Below are 17311 nucleotides of genomic sequence, written 5' to 3'. Positions count from 1 at the left end.
CCAGAAGCGTATGTTATTAATGGGCGTCCATCCCATAAACCTTTAATTGCCTATCACCATAATTGGCCTTGAGTGAACACAAGGTGATACGAGTCAAAAGTGAGTCAAGCAGTTCTTACCCTCAGAGTAGTGAGACAAGGTGAGGAGACTGACACAGGAAGCTCCAGCTCCAGATCCGAACACAGTCACCCTGTTTGGATCTCCTCCGAAAGCCGCAATGTTCTCTTTAACCCAGCGCAGAGCTTGGATCTGGTCCAGCAAGCCATAGTTCCCTTTGGCGGCCTGGTCGCCTGTACTCAGAAATCCTGCAAAGGAGACACAAACATCATTGGCTGTACTTCTTATATATGGTGTTTCTTTACTTAACTGCAGAGAATACCAGACCTCAATTAAAGCTGATGCAACTACGTGAGTGAGGGGTCTTTAGTTTTACATCTGTATTTTTATAATAATCTTAAAAAATAAAATAAAATAAAATAAAATAAAATTATTAAAAAAAAATTAAATTAAATTAAATTAAATTAAATTAAATTAAATTAAATTAAATTAAATTAAATTAAATTAAATTAATAGTTGGCTGCACGGAGAGTGGTTAGAGTGGTTAGCACAAAGACCTCACAGCTAAGAGACATGGGTTCAATTCCACCCTCGGCCATCTCTGTGTGGAGTTTGCATGCGTGGGTTTTCTCCGGTTACTCCGGTTTCCTCCCACATTCCAAAAACATGCTAGGTTGATTAGCGACTCCAAATTGTCCATAGGTATGAATGTGAGTGTGAATGGTTGTTTGTCTATATGTGCCCTGTGATTGGCTGGCCACCAGTCCAGGGTGTGCCCCGCCTCTCGCCCTGAAGACAGCTGGGATAGGCTCCAGCACCCTCGTGAGGATGTGGTAGAAGTGGTAGAAAATGAATGAATGAATGAATGAATAAATGAATGAGTTCTCCTCCTATTTTGTGTGGAAGTGGTAACTTTTTGGCTTCTTATTTTGTCTTTCCCCACCCTCGGCCATCTCTGTGTGGAGTTTGCGTGTTCTCCCCGTGCATGCGTGGGGTTTTTCCGGGTACTTCGGTTTCCTCCCTCATTCCAAAAACATGCTAGGTTAAAATTAGCGACTCCAAATTGTCCATAGGTATGAATGTGAGTGTGAATGGTTGTTTGTCTATATGTGCCCTGTGATTGGCTGGCCACCAGTCCAGGGTGTATCCTGGGATAGGCTCCAGCACCCCCGCGACCCTCGTGAGCATAAGCGGTAGAAAATGAATGAATGAATGAAGTCTGTTATAAACAAGAGATCTATTCTGTGCTTCAGTAGGTGCTGCTGTTTTGGTTAGCAAAAGCTGGCTCAGCATCTATTCTATCTCTGAGGTGGGTTTTCATTTTATTGCGGACAACAGCGTGTTTTATTGTTTCAAAACTAGCCGGAAAAGCAGTCAAAAATGTGCTACTCCGTCAAAACGTTAAAAAGTCCTGTATTATGGTCATTGTTAGAAACGCTATTCAAACCTAAGCAATCTCAATAGCTCACTGTTTAATACACATCAACGCATTCGGTAGAATAACATGCAACGAAAGCATCAATGTCAGTCATTCGTTTCATCGTTCTTTATTTTCTATTGCACAGAAATCCCCTTCATGCAAAATGGAAAATAACTGCAAATTAAACCACTTTTACGATGCTTTGAATAATTCTGTATGCTCCCACTGTAAAATCTAGGTCAGCACTGGGATTTATCAACATTGTGCACATTTCCATAAATGGCATGCTCGAGTTCCAGCTTGAATAAGAACAGCAAAGACAATTTAAGTGCGTGCACGAGTGTTTCTTTTAAAGGACTCTGCTCACCTCATGAACGTACAGATGAAGGAGGGGTGGAGGACAAAGAGGAAGACACTGATGATGATGATGATCTTAATGGAGGTGGTGCAAGCACAGAAGATGGAGATGATTAAAAAAAAAAAACATCCAGGATTAGCCTAAAACAGTCAATTTTTTTTTTTCCTTGCAAGGTCAGAACTTTTTATCTATTAGCAATCTTATATATTTTTTTTAACAAGTACTCTGCACTCCCCTCGTACATCTCAGCAACGATGTACGCTTTCCTCACTGGAGGAAATTATCTTAATGATTTGCATGTGGAACTGCACTAAGAGCAAGAATATAAAATATGTTTTTAATTATTTAAGTCAACCGCGCACATGGATGCTGCTTATGTTCTTGGGTTTTTTCAGTTGAGACCACTTTTAATGTCACTTCCTGAATGATCAGTGACAGTTCAAACATACGTGACTTGCATGTTGTTAAAGGGGACCTATTATGCCTTTTCCGTTTTTCGGACCTTATGATGTATTCTCGTGTTAAACGATGCCAAATTTTGCACATTTGGAGGTGAGTCTTAAAAATAATTTTGGGATGGCTCAAAATGCTCAGTTTTAAAAGGCGTGGTAAAAGTGTTCTTTTGTGATGTCAGAGAGGAGTGGACTTCCTTATATGGGTATGGTACAAAAGCACTTGCATACAGGGAGCAGGGTTGCTAATAGCCGTTTCCCACCACAATTAGTGCCCAAATTAAATATTACCAATGCTGTAGACGCTAAAATTGTAAAGTTATTTATTTTTCTTTTCTTAAGAATTCCGGTTTGGACGCGGAATCCAACACATAATATGTTAAAAGCCGACATTTAAAAAAGATACATAGCTGTTTATTATCAACTCCTATACCGTTTCGCAGCTAGCAGCACAAACCGGAAGTCCTTTTATGCACTTGCTAGTGTGACCACAGCAGAGTGGGCGTGTTTTTGCAGGAACTACAAAATCCAAAGAAAAACAGCTGTGTGCAGCTGCTCTATAGGAGTCCACAACTCAATAAAAAGGGACGAAAAAGGAGCATAATAGGTCCGCTTTAACAGTGATGAGGTAACAAGAAAATTAAATTAAATTAAATTAAATTAAATTAAATTAAATTAAATTAAATTAAATTAAATTAAATTAAATTAAATTAAATTAAATTAAATTAAATTAAATTAAATTAAATTAAATTAAATTAAATTAAATTTTTAAAACTATATTAGGAAAGCAGGAAGTGAACAAATTTCTTTTGGACATGTGGAACTGTGAACTGATTATGTGATGCATTCAATTGCAATCTGATGCATGTTCAAAAGAAATTAAACCACTATCATTACCATTACATTGTATCTGTATATGAAGTACAAGCAAAAGTTCGGATATGTTGTTATAAATTCTCATCACCTTCCGGTGAGCTCGGAGATATATTCCTCCATCTTGGCAGTCAAATTCATTCATTTATTCAGCAGAGCATAATAATATATTTGACTTTCTGCTCTCAGGCTGGCAATGCGTCAAAAGAAAAACACTGGCTTTTCCTCTCTGGGGAAGGACAGCAGTGACAAGCACCTTCCAGACCCCACCCTTCAGGATGGGTAGATGTCACACTTCCATTACACAGGCTGTAGAGAGTCATGATGTATCATGGTTGCTTATTTTTTTCAAGGATGTCAATATTAAGAGATATTGAACACATAACGTCCTTGCCGACTGTGATGCTAAGCTAAACAATAATAAAAACACTGCGATTCAAGGTTTTCCCCATTGAGAGGGTAATATAAAAGCATCATTATTGCCTGCAACATGTTAGTTCGGCATAAAAGTTGCATTTGAGAGCATAAATAGCCTCGGCGGTAATTGCGCTGCTGTTGCTTGGCTCTAAAGGGCAGACCGGGGGGGGGGGGGGCAATGTAAAGTTCACCATGCATTGTTTTCATGCATAGTGCAAACGGTGTAACAAATATAGCGTACAATAATTCCAAAATGTGAAAAGCCATAAAAGTCATATTTCCTCACATTGTGGCCTCTGCTCGAATAAACACCGTGCCTCCATTTTTTTTCTGTGTGTGAAACATTGTGGAGAAACGCTGCTTGGTGTTATAATTAAATGTCATTATTGATAAGATGAAATAAACACCTTAACAGGTACCCGGGACTCTCTGCAGTTTTTTGTTTTTTTTGCACAAATTTTTGAAACATTACAGTGCATTTCTTACATCATCAAAATATAACTTTCCATTATTGATCACAAGCCCAAAAGGAGTAGGCTGAAGCAAAAGCTTATAAATGCCTACCCCTTTTTGCAAGATATAATCATGTTCATGCCACAGTCTTGTTTTCCCCTGTTATTATTATTATTGTAATAATAATTCATTCATTTTCTACCGCTTTTTCCTCACAAGGGTCGCAAGGGGCCACGCAGCACAAAGACTAACAGGCGTGCAAAAGTGACTATATGTGTGTTATTTCTTTGGTAATATTAAAAAAAAAATTTTTTACAAAATCATAAACACGTTTTCTATGCTTGAACTACAAAAATATTCCATTTATTAACATATTTATCAGGTTTGGAACCAATTCATTCATTCGTTTTCAACCGCTTATCCTCACAAGGGTCGCGAAAGGGGGTGCTGGAGCCTATCCCAGCTGTCTTTGGGCGAGAGGCGGGGTACACCCTGGACTGGTGGCCAGCCAATCACAGGGCACATATAGACAAACAACCATTCACACTCACATTCATACCTATGGACAATTTGGAGTCGCTAATTAACCTAGCATGTTTTTGGAATGTGGGAGGAAACCGGAATACCCGGAGAAAAAAACCCACGCATGCACGGGGAGAACATGCAAACTCCACACAGAGATGGCCGAGGGTGGAATTGAACCCTGGTCTCCTAGCTGTGAGGTCTGTGACACTTACCACTCGACTACCGTGCAGCCATGGTATGTATATAAAACCTTGTTGGAAGATTTTTGTGGTAGCGGCATAGAAGTGTCTCTTTTTATCTGTTTTTATATCTTTAGAACACACAGAAAAGAAAAATATGTGTGTTCATGTCTCACGTTAGGACTGGAGAACATGCAAACTTCACACAGAGATGACCGAGGCGGGAATTGAACCCTGTGAGGTCTGCGCACTAACCACTCGACCGCCGTGCCGCCCATTATATCAAACAATATATTGGTATATTAGCTTTAAACAATATCTTGATTCATTATTATTAAGAATAGAATGGAATTGAACCCAGGTCTCCTAGCTGTGAGGTCTGTGTGCTAACCACTTGACCGCCGTGCCGCCCATTGTAATATTGTTATTGTTATTATCATTATTATTATTAGTGTTATAATCTTTATCATTATTACCATTATTATTGTTATTATTATCACCATTATTATATTATTATATCATCATTAATATTACCATTTTCATCATTATAGTTGTAACAATTTTTGGATTTTTTTTTATTTTTTATTTAATTTTACAGAATTCATTGCTTCTTGTAGAGTCCTGTATCATTCCATTTGTTGTTGTTTTCTGAAATCTGCAGTATTTGTTCTTTTATTGTCAATTTATTAGCCCACTTTTTCCCACTTATGTAAATATGTAACATTTACATATCATTTTCTGGATTGCATGTGTCTAATCTTGTGCTTTAAAAAAAACAAGAACTTGAGAGTCTGAACAGGTGACCAACTCAAACTTCTGTTTCTTCTTGTTATGTTTTGAAGTTGCCCACAATGTGAGGAAAATATAATATTTATGATGATATATGATGATTTCTCATGCAGAAATGTTGCCCCGTTTTTTATCTCAGTGATGTAATCAAGAACACACGGGAGAATCTAAAGCTAAATCCACACATTGAGTCAAAAAAAATATATATATATATGATTTTACCGAGTACACCCAGGCGGTAGTTGAGCGTTATGACAATGACGTTGCCGTAGCTCGCCAGCACGCTGCCGTCCATCATGTTTCCGGTGCCTTCCGTGTACGAGCCGCCGTGAACGTAGACCATCACGGGCCTCTGGCCTCCCTCCTCGTGGATGTCTGCGGGAACAAAGAGGACGTGTAATAGTGAGTGACAGTCCGATTTGCGTCCACGTCCACGTCCACGTCCACGTCCACGTGCACGTGTTTAATCGCTCTGTGGGCAAGTGAAGCCTCCACCCTGCATCTTTATGCTTTGGCCTACACCCCCGCTTACCTTCATATATCTGTGAGTGGATTTAAATTGAGGCTGTTAGAGTGTTTCATGGCGGCTACGGAAGAAACAAATGTGTGTGCGTTTGAGTGTGTGTTTGTGTGTGTGTGTCACATCCGTATGTATGAACCACTATGTATGCATGAGTGAGTCTTTGTCCTTCTCACTTCCCTCCACAAGTTGAGGCGTGAACCCCTCAGCAACTAGCGCAGGTGCCTGCATTCTAAGTGCCGCTAGCGCACGCACGGCGGCGGGAAGAAGTACAGTGGAGCATTGAAAGACCAACACAATCTAATCCACAATTTGATTTGAATACATTTTTCCCATTAGAAGCCATGGAGCTATATTTATATATAAATATGTATATATGTATAATGTTCATTCATTCATTCATATTCTACCGCTTATCCTCATGAGGGTCGCAGGGGGTGCTGGAGCCTATCCCAGCTGTCTTCGGGTGCGAGGCGGGGTACACCCTGGACTGGTGGCCAGCCAATCACAGGGCACATATAGACAAACAACCATTCACACTCACATTCATACCTATGGACAATTTGGAGTTGCTAATTAACCTAGCATGTTTTTGGAATGTGGGAGGAAACCGGAGTACCCGGAGAAAACCCACACATGCACGGGGAGAACATGAAAACTCCACACAGAGATAGCCTAGGCTGGAATTGAACTCGGGTCTCCTAGCTGTGAGGCCTACACGGTAACCACTAGACTGCCATGCAACAGAGGCAACATTCATTCGTTTTCTACCACTTATCCACATGAGTGTCGCGGGGTTTGCTGGAGCCTATCCCAGGTGTCTTCGGGCGCGAGGCGGGGTACACCCTGGACTGGTGACCAGCCAATCACAGGGCACATATAGACAAACAACCATTCACACTCACATTCATACCTATGGACATTTTGGAGTCGCTAATTAACCTAGCATGTTTTTGGAATGTGGGAGGAAACCGGAGTACCCGGAGAAAACCCACGCATGCACGGGGAGAACATGCAAACTCCACACAGAGATGGCCGAGGGTGGAATTGAACTCGGGTCTCCTAGCTGTGAGGCCTACACGGTAACCACTAGACTGCCATGCAACAGAGACCACTTATCACTCGTGCAGCCGGAACTGGAACATGTGAGTCTCTATTATGTTTATTTTGTCAACTATATTGGGTAATATGAGTGTAACGTTGACTATAGGGATGCTGTTTCATGTGTAGAGGGCTCTAATAATTCATTAATTTTTTACCGCTTTTCCTCACAAGGGTTGCGGGGGATGCTGGAGCCTATCCCAGCTGTCTTCAGGCGAGAGGCGGGGTACACGCTAGACTGGTGGCCAGCCAATCACAGGGCACATATAGACAAACAACCATTCACACTCTCATTCATACTTATGGACAATTTGGAGTCGCTAATTAACCTAGCATGTTTTTGGAATGTGGGAGGAAACCGGAGTAACCGGACATGCAAACTCCACACAGAGATGGCCGAGGGTGGAATCGAACTCAGGTTTCCTAGCTGTGAGGCCCGCATGCTAACCACTCAACCACCGTGCAGCCCTGTTTTGAGTATCATACAAATGTAAAAATAAGATAACCACTATATGATAACTACTATATGACTACTATAGTACTATATGATAATACTACACATACATAAAATACAATACTCACCAGTGAGTCCAAAAAAAAACTTTCATTTTTTACTGATAGCTTGGTATTGATGTTGTGCTACAATTTCAGATTAACATTTGCAATAAAAGTGACTCTCCCCAGCCTGTATTGCCCAAATTCCCATAGCTGGGAATGAACGCATAACAGTCCTCACCTTCCTCAGTGGGCACGTAGATGTTGAGGTAGAGACAGTCCTCACTCTGGTGAGTCAGGTAGGTGGCGGCAATGTCCAGATTGGCCGTGAGCCAAGAGGGCATCATATCTCCCAGCATGCTCCTCTCATCCAGCGACTGCGGGCAAACGGGAGCAAACTGGGTCACATTTCGTATTCCAGGCCAGGGTAACGGCGGCTCAGGTGCTTGGAAACGCCGATCTCCGGTCGGGGGCCTGGCGTAAGGCACTCCCAGGTACTGGATGACGGGGCCCAGGAGGTCCGAGGGCAGGGGTGTCAGAATACCACGGATGCGTCCCTGCGCCGTGGAGATGACAGGCACCGTCTGCTGCGCCGACGAGGGGGCCGCATAGCGGGTGAGGAGGAGGCAGAGAAGCCAGAGGAGAGAGGAGACGTGCGGAGGAGTTCTCCTTCTCCTCTTCTGCTCGGACATGGCGGTGCGTTCGGAGGCGGTTGGGGGAATTGGGAAAGCTGTCACCGGTGTGCGTGTTTATGCCGCTTTATCGGGCTTCAGAGGTATTCTGCACTCTGATGCAGCTTGGCCCATAAACACATCGCACACACACCCTGACCCTTTACAAGTAACCTTTCCCCCTTTGTGTGTGTGTGTGTGTGTGTGTGTGTGTGTGTGTGATTCAGTGCCTCTGAGTGTGTAGTGAGTCAGTTGGCGTCAGTCCTTTGCCTCTATGTGTGTGTTCATGTGTGTGTGTGTGTGAATGTCTTGTTATGTAAACAGTAGCATCACTGTTCCTCTGTCACTCTCCTCCTTCCGCTCACCCCCATGACAAGCCCAAACTGCCTCCTGGAAGAATGGAGCAGGAGGAAGCGGAGACATAGAAGAAGAGAAGAAGTGAACAGAATGAGACCATTAGTCATTGTCAGTGGAATCAAGGTGGAAATCAAGGCAAATGTCACACAGATAGACATATATATAAAGTAGACCTACATACGGTCTACAGCAGGGGTCTTAAACTCAGTTTACCTGGGGGCCACTGGAGCTCAGGTCTGGGTGAGGCTGGGCCGCATCAGGTTAAAAAAAAAAATAATAAAATAAAATAAAATAAAAAATATATATATAGTAAAAACAGGAAAAAAATAAAAATATAATAAAAATATTAACAAATATTAATTATATTAAATATTAATATATATATATATAATGTCTTCAATGCTTCTGCTATACCCTCCACTTTTTCAGTGCTTTGGTTCTTTGGAAAAGCTCTGAAAAAACATTGAATTATTATAAATCATTATAAGTTAATTTTTATTTATTATGAAATTATTAAATGTTTAATGTTAATTTTTATTTTTTCGACACAAAATAAGATGGAAAAATAAATAAGCAAACCAAAAAACAAATGAAACAAGTGAAACAAATTAACAAATTATTTTTTATTTATTATTAAATTATTAAATAAATGTTTAATGTTAATTTTTATTTATTATTAAATTATTAAATAAATGTTTAATGTTAATTTTTATTTTTCGACACAAAATAAGATGGAAAAATAAATAAGCAAATCAAAAAACAAATGAAACAAATTAACAAATAAATTTTTATTTATTATTACATTATTAAATAAATGTTTAATGTTAATTTTTATTTTTTGACACAAAATAAGATGGAAAAATAAATAAGCACATCAAAAAAACAAATGAAACAAATTAACAAATTAATTTTTATTTATTATTAAATTATTAAATAAATGTTTAATGCTAATTTTTATTTTTCGACACAAAATGAGATGGAAAAATAAATAAGCAAATCAAAAAACCAATGAAACAAATTAACAAATTAATTTTTATTTATTATTAAATAAATGTTTAATGTTAATTTTTATTTTTCGACACAAAATAAGATGGAAAAATAAATAAGCAAATCAAAAAACAAATGAAACAAATTAACAAATACATTTTTATTCATTATTACATTATTAAATAAATGTTTAATGTTAATTTTTATTTTTTGACACAAAATAAGATGGAAAAATAAATAAGCACATCAAAAAAACAAATGAAACAAATTAACAAATTAATTTTTATTTATTATTAAATTATTAAATAAATGTTTAATGCTAATTTTTATTTTTCGACACAAAATGAGATGGAAAAATAAATAAGCAAATCAAAAAACCAATGAAACAAATTAACAAATTAATTTTTATTTATTATCAAATAAATGTTTAATGTTAATTTTTATTTTTCGACACAAAATGAGATGGAAAAATAAATAAGCAAATCAAAACACAAATGAAACAAATTAATTTTTATTTATTATTAAATTATTAAATAAATGTTTAATGTTAATTTTTATTTTTCGACAAAAAATAAGAACAAATCAAAAAAACAAATGAAACAAAATAACAAATTAAATTTTCATTTTCAAACTAATGTCCCGCGGGCCCCATTTGGCCTGCGGGCCGCGAGTTTGAGACCCCTGGTCTACAGGATAAGCTAGCATTCATGGTGACTGCTCAGCTTTAACTGGTGTGTCAGAGTGAATGATATGCAGATGTGTGTGTGTGTGTGTGTGTGTGTGTGTGTGTGTGTGTGAACTGCAGACATATGTCACACCCTGCTACGATGCTGCACACATCACAAGACCCTGTGATAGGGGGAGGGTGTCGGAGGAGGAGGAGGAGGAGGAGGAGGGGAGGGCGGAGAGTCAGTCACACGCTTAATTAAACCATGAACACACATGAGCTCCTGACCCGCATAAAAGGTAGGAATCCTGCACACACACGCGCTATATCGCTGTACCAGCACAACATACTTTCATTTATGGATGCCTTCATGGTCATCACGTACAGTGGAACCTCCAATGTCATATAAATCAGTACAAAAAAACAATTTCCCCATACATATGTACCTATGGACTATTGAGAGTTGACTATTAAGCTAACATACATGTTTTGAATGGGAGGACATGCAAACTCCACACAGAGATGCCCAAGCGGAGAATCGAACCCAGGTCCTTCCGATCTCCTGACTCTGTGACCTACATGCTAACCACTCATTCACCGAGCAGCTTTTTTTTTTTAATCCGTGAAAACAAATGTGAGATTAGTCACAAATTAAAACTAAAACTAAATAAAACTAAATGCAAATGCCTCATAGAATTCCAACAGCAGATAATAACCCAACCAATAAGGTGCTCATGTTGACAATGAGTCTGGTGGCCAGCCAATCACAGAGCACATATAGACAAACAACCATTCACACTCACATTCATACCTAACCTAAACTAGCATGTTTTTGGAATGTGGGAAGAAACCGGAGTACCCGGAAAGAACCCACGCATGCGCAGGGAGAACACGCAAACTCCACACAGAGATGACCGAGGGTGGAATTGAACTCGGGTCTCCTAGCTGTGAGGCCTGCACGGTAACCACTCGACTACAGTGCAACAGAGGCAACATTCATTCATTAATTTTCTACCGCTTGTCCTCTAAAGGCAGTGTCTTCTACACCCTGGACTGGTGGCCAGCCAATCACAGGGCACATATAGACAAACAACCATTCACACTCACATTCATACCTATGGACAATTTGGAGTCGCTAATTAACCTAGCATGTTTTTGGAATGTGGGAGAAAACCCACGCATGCACACGGGGAGAACATGCAAATTCCACACAGAGATAGCCGAGAGTGGAATTGAACTCGGGTCTCCTCGCTGTGAGGCCTGTGTGCTAACCACTCGTCCATTGTGCAGACACAACAACAGAAAGTCATAGAGAAAATCTCACCCCAAAACTTCAGGTGAAGTTGGATGATCACATTTGCAGCACTCAAATCGAGACGTTTGTCGAGCATTTGGCACATTTGGCAAAACGAGCTACGCCATGTTTGTTTACAAGCGAACTCAGGGGAAGTTAGGACCGGCCGTTTGCAGCATGTCACAAGACAATGAGCGGCCATTCCAGCACAGAACCATTCATCTCGCCTCATTGGGTCCTTCGTTTTTTTTTTTTTTTTATCTTAGTACACCCATAACCCCAAAATTCTGCTGGCTATTCGATAAGCCAGTTATGGTGAAGAGTGGGTGTACGCAACGTGAGAGAAGCATGGACAGTTTTACGCACGGATGAATATTGTGTCATGGCTGACAGGCTAAAATGTTATTTATTGGTTATTTAAGTGAAGCGTCAGTCAAAAGTTGTTTGTGCAGCACTTTGCGGCTAACGTATGCATGCTAACTGAATTCTTGACCTCCATTTATCCATTTTCTATGCAGCTTGTGCTCAAGAGAGTCATAGGGGTATTTTGAGTTTGGGATGCATATTTTTTGCACAGTGGAAGGAAATTAAAGTCCCTACACAAAACCCATGCAAACTCCACATTGTTGCTCATGCGGAGATTCAAACCCAGATCTTCCCAATTTCCTGGCTGTGTAGCCAACATGCTAACCACTAGGTCACCGTGCTGGTGGATAAAGGTGGAAAATAAGCGCATCTGTGGTTAGTGGAATCGTCACGAATTTAAAGCTGAATGTGGATTAACTAAATTACTGGACAGGCTGCACGGCGGTCGAGTGGTTAGCGCGCAGACCTCACAGCTAGGAGACCTAGAGTTCAATTCTACATCTCTGTGTGGAGTTTGCATGTTCTCCCCCATGCATGAGTGGGTTTTCTCCGGGTACTCCGGTTTCCTCCCACATTCCAAAAACATGCTAGGTTAATTAGCGACTCCAAATTGTCCATAGGTATGAATGTGAGTGTGAATGGTTGTTTGTCTATATGTTGTTTGTGTTATATTGTATTGTATTGTATTATATTGTATTATATATACATTTACATATGTACATATTCCAAACTGGATTCAAATCATTTTACCTCATCATTCTACACAATGTTCCATTATCACACATTAAAAAAATAGATATTTAAATTTTTACTACATTTACAAAAAAAAATCTAAAATAACGTTTCCCATGTGTCACTATGGGGTATTTTGTGTAGAATTTTTTAGGGTAAAAATTTAGGTATTCCATTTTGGATTTAGACTGTAACATAATATGATTACTTCCTGGATGTATTTTTTTTTTTATAATACACACATCTTCATTTCAATACATGACCTTTAACACTTTCTCTCTCTCTATTACACACACATTGTTTAAAGTACTCCTATCAGTCGTACTCCAAACTGGATTCAAATCATTTTACCTCATCATTTTACACAAAATGTTCCATTATCATACATTAAAAAATATATTTTAATTTTTAAAATAACGTTTTCCATGTGTCATTATGGGGTATTTTGTGTAGAATTTTTTTAGAGTAAAAATTTAGATATTCAATTTTGGATTTAGGCTATAACATAATATGATTACTTTCTGGATGTAAACAGCAGAATGTATTTTTTTTTTATAATACACACATCACTTTCCAATACACACATCTTCATTTCAATACATGCTCTTTCACTCTCTCTCACACACACACACACACACACACACACACACATTGTTTAAAGTACTCCTACCAGTCATACTCCAAACTGGATTCAAATCATTTTACCTCACCATTCTACACAAAATATTCCATTATCATACATTAAAAAAAATAAAAATATTTTCATTTTTACTACATTTACAAAAAAAATCAAAAATAATGTTTTCCATGTGTCACTATGGGGTATTTTGTGTAGAATTTTTAGAGCAGGATGTATTTTTTTTATAATACACACATCACTTTCCAATACACACATCTCTATTTCAATACATGCTTTTTCACTCACACACACACACACACACTGTTTATACCCCAAAGCACAAGTGCAGGTTTCCCCTCTACCAATGACAAAACACACACACACACACACACACCTTCTCCATTTCACTACACACGCACACACACGTGCACGCGTACATACAGCTGCTATATCGCTCTAAAGACCTTAAGGGCAGAATTACAACACATGCAGACGCGCACGTCCAGACAGTGCAACATCAATTCAGCCTAATCACACACACACACACACACACACACACACACACACACACATATATATATATATATATGACAGCAGTGTGGAGGTGATCAGCCTTGCTCCTCCCACCACCAGCCCACCGTGGAGTGTGTGTGCGGGGTTGTGTGCGCTGTCCAAGGTGCTAGTTAACATTCCAGTGGTGATCACACGCACGCTTCGGAATAACGCTCCATTTATCAGCGCAAAGCCTGCAAGCCTGCCACCGTGCACACACCCCGGGCGTCCTCCTCGTACGCCGCAGTCCCCTTATCCAAGCATGTGTACATTCAACCATATGAAAAAAAAACAGTCATAACATAATATTTCCTAATAAATATTTATATATATGCTTTAAAAGCACCGACCTGAGTCCGACGCCGATTGGAAAATATGCACGTCCGAGGATGGTGCATGCAGCAAAGGGTTTATCCGACGTGGTCTGGGATGGGATATTTGGTGGTGTGACTCCCTCTGCTGATGCTGCTTGTGCCGCTGCTGGTGGCTGAGCGTCTCCCGTGTGCGAATCCCTCCCAAAAAAAAAAAAAAAATACAATAAAAAAAGAAGAAAACAAAGCAAGAATCCTCGTTATTAGTAATCCAATTAGAAAACGAGAGGGGAATATTGGCGCTGCAGGAAAGAATTGAAGTGTTTCTCCGATGGGATGTAAGGCCCAGGACAAATGATCAATCTTCCTCTCTCTCTCTTCCTTTCGCTGACTCCCCCCTCCCCCATTCCTCTCTCTCTCTCTCTTCCTCTCTCTCCTTCTCCCTCTCTGGTGCTCCCCCTAAATGCGATTGGACAGTGATGCAGCGAGCCCGCCACTGATCCAATGCTCCTCACCTATGAAGGAGAACATTATGTTACATAGTGTATCTTTAAAAACACACACCTGTTGTTGCATGTATAAGCTGGAGATGGAAACCATATTGTAACCTGTTGTGGCTAGAAGATCACTTTGACAAATGATGCCAAAGGTGCACAGTGACCTCTTCAGGACCAGAACAGGAAGTCCTGTTCTAGTTCTATTCAGCCTGTATAGCTTTTTTCCCTCAGGCCTGCTATATATAAATATATATTTATATATATATGTGTGTGTGTGTGTGTGTAAGTATGGTAATGCAGCGGGGTCTGCAGTCGCTTCTGTGTTTGGGAACACTCCTCACGTCAGCACAGCTTGCCGCAGACGTTCCCAACTTCTCCCAACTCTACATTTCTCTTCAACAATGCATGCGTCTCTTTTTTGTTTTGCATATCCGTAACGGTCTTGACTTGCTGATGCATCTCTGCTGAGTGGATGCCTGGATAAGCACAATTCACGCGGGGGGTGCTGGAGCCTATCCCAGCTGTCTTAGGGCGAGAGGCAGGGGTATATCCTGGACCGATGGCCAGCCAATCACAGGGCACATATAGACAAACAACCATTCACACTCACATTCATACCTATGGATAATTTGGAGTCGCCAATTAATTAACCTAGCATGTTTTTGGAATGTGGGAGGAAAACTGGAGTACCCGGAGAAAACCCACGCATACACGGGGAAAACATGCAAACTCCGCACAGAGATGCCCGAGAGTGGAATTGAACCCTGGTCTCCTAGCTGTGAGGTCTGCGCGCTAACCACACGACCGCCGTGCCGCCCATAAGCACAATTAGTTGGTAAAAAAAAACAAATGGGCTTAGATTAAATTACATTTTGGTGGATTTATATGGGCTGCACGGTGGTCGTGTGGTTAGCGTGCAGATGTCACAGCTAGGAGACCCGTGTTCAATTCCCATCTCCGTGTGGAGTTTGCATGTTCTCCCCGTGCATGCGTGGGTTTTCTCCGGGTACTCCGGTTTCCTCCCACATTCCAAAAAAACATGCTAGGTTAATTAGCGACTCCAAATTGTCCATAGGTATGAATGTGAGTGTGAATGGTTGTTTGTCTATATGTGCCCTGTGATTGGCTGGCCACCAGTCCAGGGTGTATCCCGCCTCACACTCACATTTATACCTATGGACAATTTGAAGCGAATTGGAATACCTGGAAAACATGCAAGGAACATGGGGAATCGAACTCACTTCTCCTAGCTGTGTGGCCTGCGTGCTAACCACTTGTGCAGCTGGAACTGGAACTTGTGAGTCAATATTATGTCTTATTTTGTCAACTATATTGGGTAATATGAGTGTAACGTTGACTATAGGGATGCTGTTTCATGTCTAGAGGGCTCTAATAATTCATTCATTTTCTACCGCTTTTCCTCACGAGGGTTGCGGGGGGTGCTGGAGCCTATCCCAACTGTCTTCGGGTGAGAGGCGGGGTACACCCCGGACTGGTGTCTGGACTCACATTCATACCTACGGACAATTTGAAGAGAATTGGAATACCCGGAAAACATGTAAGGAACATGGGGAATCGAACCCAGTTCTCCTAGCTATGTGGCCTGCGTGGTAACCACTCGTGCAGCCGGAACTGGAACATGTGAGTCTATATTATGTTTATTTTGTCAACTATATTGGGTAATATGAGTGTAACGTTGACTATAGGGATGCTGTTTCATGTCTAGAGGGCTCTAATAATGTTATGTTAATGTCGAAGATGTTGGGAAATGCTCCCATCCGCACTTTCACACGGCGAAATGGGTATCTCACAGTCCGGTCACGTCACCTCTAACGGTGGAAAATTGCCATGTCTACTTTTCAGGGTCCCCTTTCACACAGAGCAACGCCAAAAATTGACACATCAGCGCCGCAACAGGAAATCTTTTATTATTATTTTATATATTATTTATTATTATGATGATTATTATTATTTGGTTGTGCTTTCAATATCATGTCTCATACACAGAACTCAGAAAAAGTGTGAAATTGCTAGAACTGTGTGTGCTGTCAGTTGGCAATTGTAGAGCTGGCCTTTATACACTTGCTCCTTTTACACAGGACTCACCAAAATGTGTCACTTTCACACAACAACGTGGTATCCCTAAATCGATTTATCGATGTTTTTCATGCATTTTGCGGTATTTCTTGTACTATTTATCGCCTCTTGTTCTGAACTTCCTCTGCTCATTTTCTTTGGTGCATTTCTTTTGTTGACAAATCAATTCACGGCGAGTGCTTTTGCGCATAAATATGATTTGATTTGACTGCACGGCCATATTCTAATAAGATCTGATAAGAGGGATAAAAATACTCTAAAAGCATTTGCGGCACCACTGAAGCCAGTGAAGTGAAGGCAGGCAAATGGGCAGGAGATGACGCTCTCAGACAGCCTCGTGCAGGTTGACTGAAATTTAATTGGCTTGCTCACGACTTAAATAAGATCTCATGTCAGGGGTGGTGGGGGGGGGGGGGGGGGGGGTCTGCAGGAAATTGAAAGCCCTGCAGAAACATTTGTTGGTTCCTTTTTTTTTTTGCCTTCAAAATGTAGATTAAATGAGGAAAAAGTTTTTTTTTTTTA

At 40.3% G+C, this 17311-nt stretch overlaps 1 protein-coding gene across 1 annotated transcript in view; it reads right to left on the bottom strand.

Moving 5' to 3' along the window:
* Positions 1-14585, bottom strand: part of LOC131136023 (neuroligin-4, X-linked-like) — a 44257-nt gene extending 29672 nt beyond the window's left edge. The window contains exons 1-4 of the mRNA XM_058082483.2: positions 14235-14585; positions 7881-8700; positions 5746-5898; positions 120-305 (exon numbers count right to left, since the gene is read on the bottom strand). Of these exons, the coding sequence (XP_057938466.1) occupies positions 120-305; positions 5746-5898; positions 7881-8331 (790 nt within the window). The 5' untranslated portion in view covers positions 8332-8700; positions 14235-14585. The remainder of the gene's footprint in view (positions 1-119; positions 306-5745; positions 5899-7880; positions 8701-14234) is intronic.
* Between the last annotated feature and the right edge of the window lie 2726 nt (positions 14586-17311).

The sequence above is a fragment of the Doryrhamphus excisus genome, linkage group LG12, assembly GCF_037039965.1.
Source record: "Doryrhamphus excisus strain RoL-2023G ecotype Guam linkage group LG12, RoL_Dexc_Guam_v1.1, whole genome shotgun sequence".
Classification (NCBI taxonomy): domain Eukaryota; kingdom Metazoa; phylum Chordata; class Actinopteri; order Syngnathiformes; family Syngnathidae; genus Doryrhamphus; species Doryrhamphus excisus.
The sequence above is the reverse complement of the archived record's forward strand: the minus strand, read 5'-3'. Positions and strand labels throughout refer to the sequence as shown.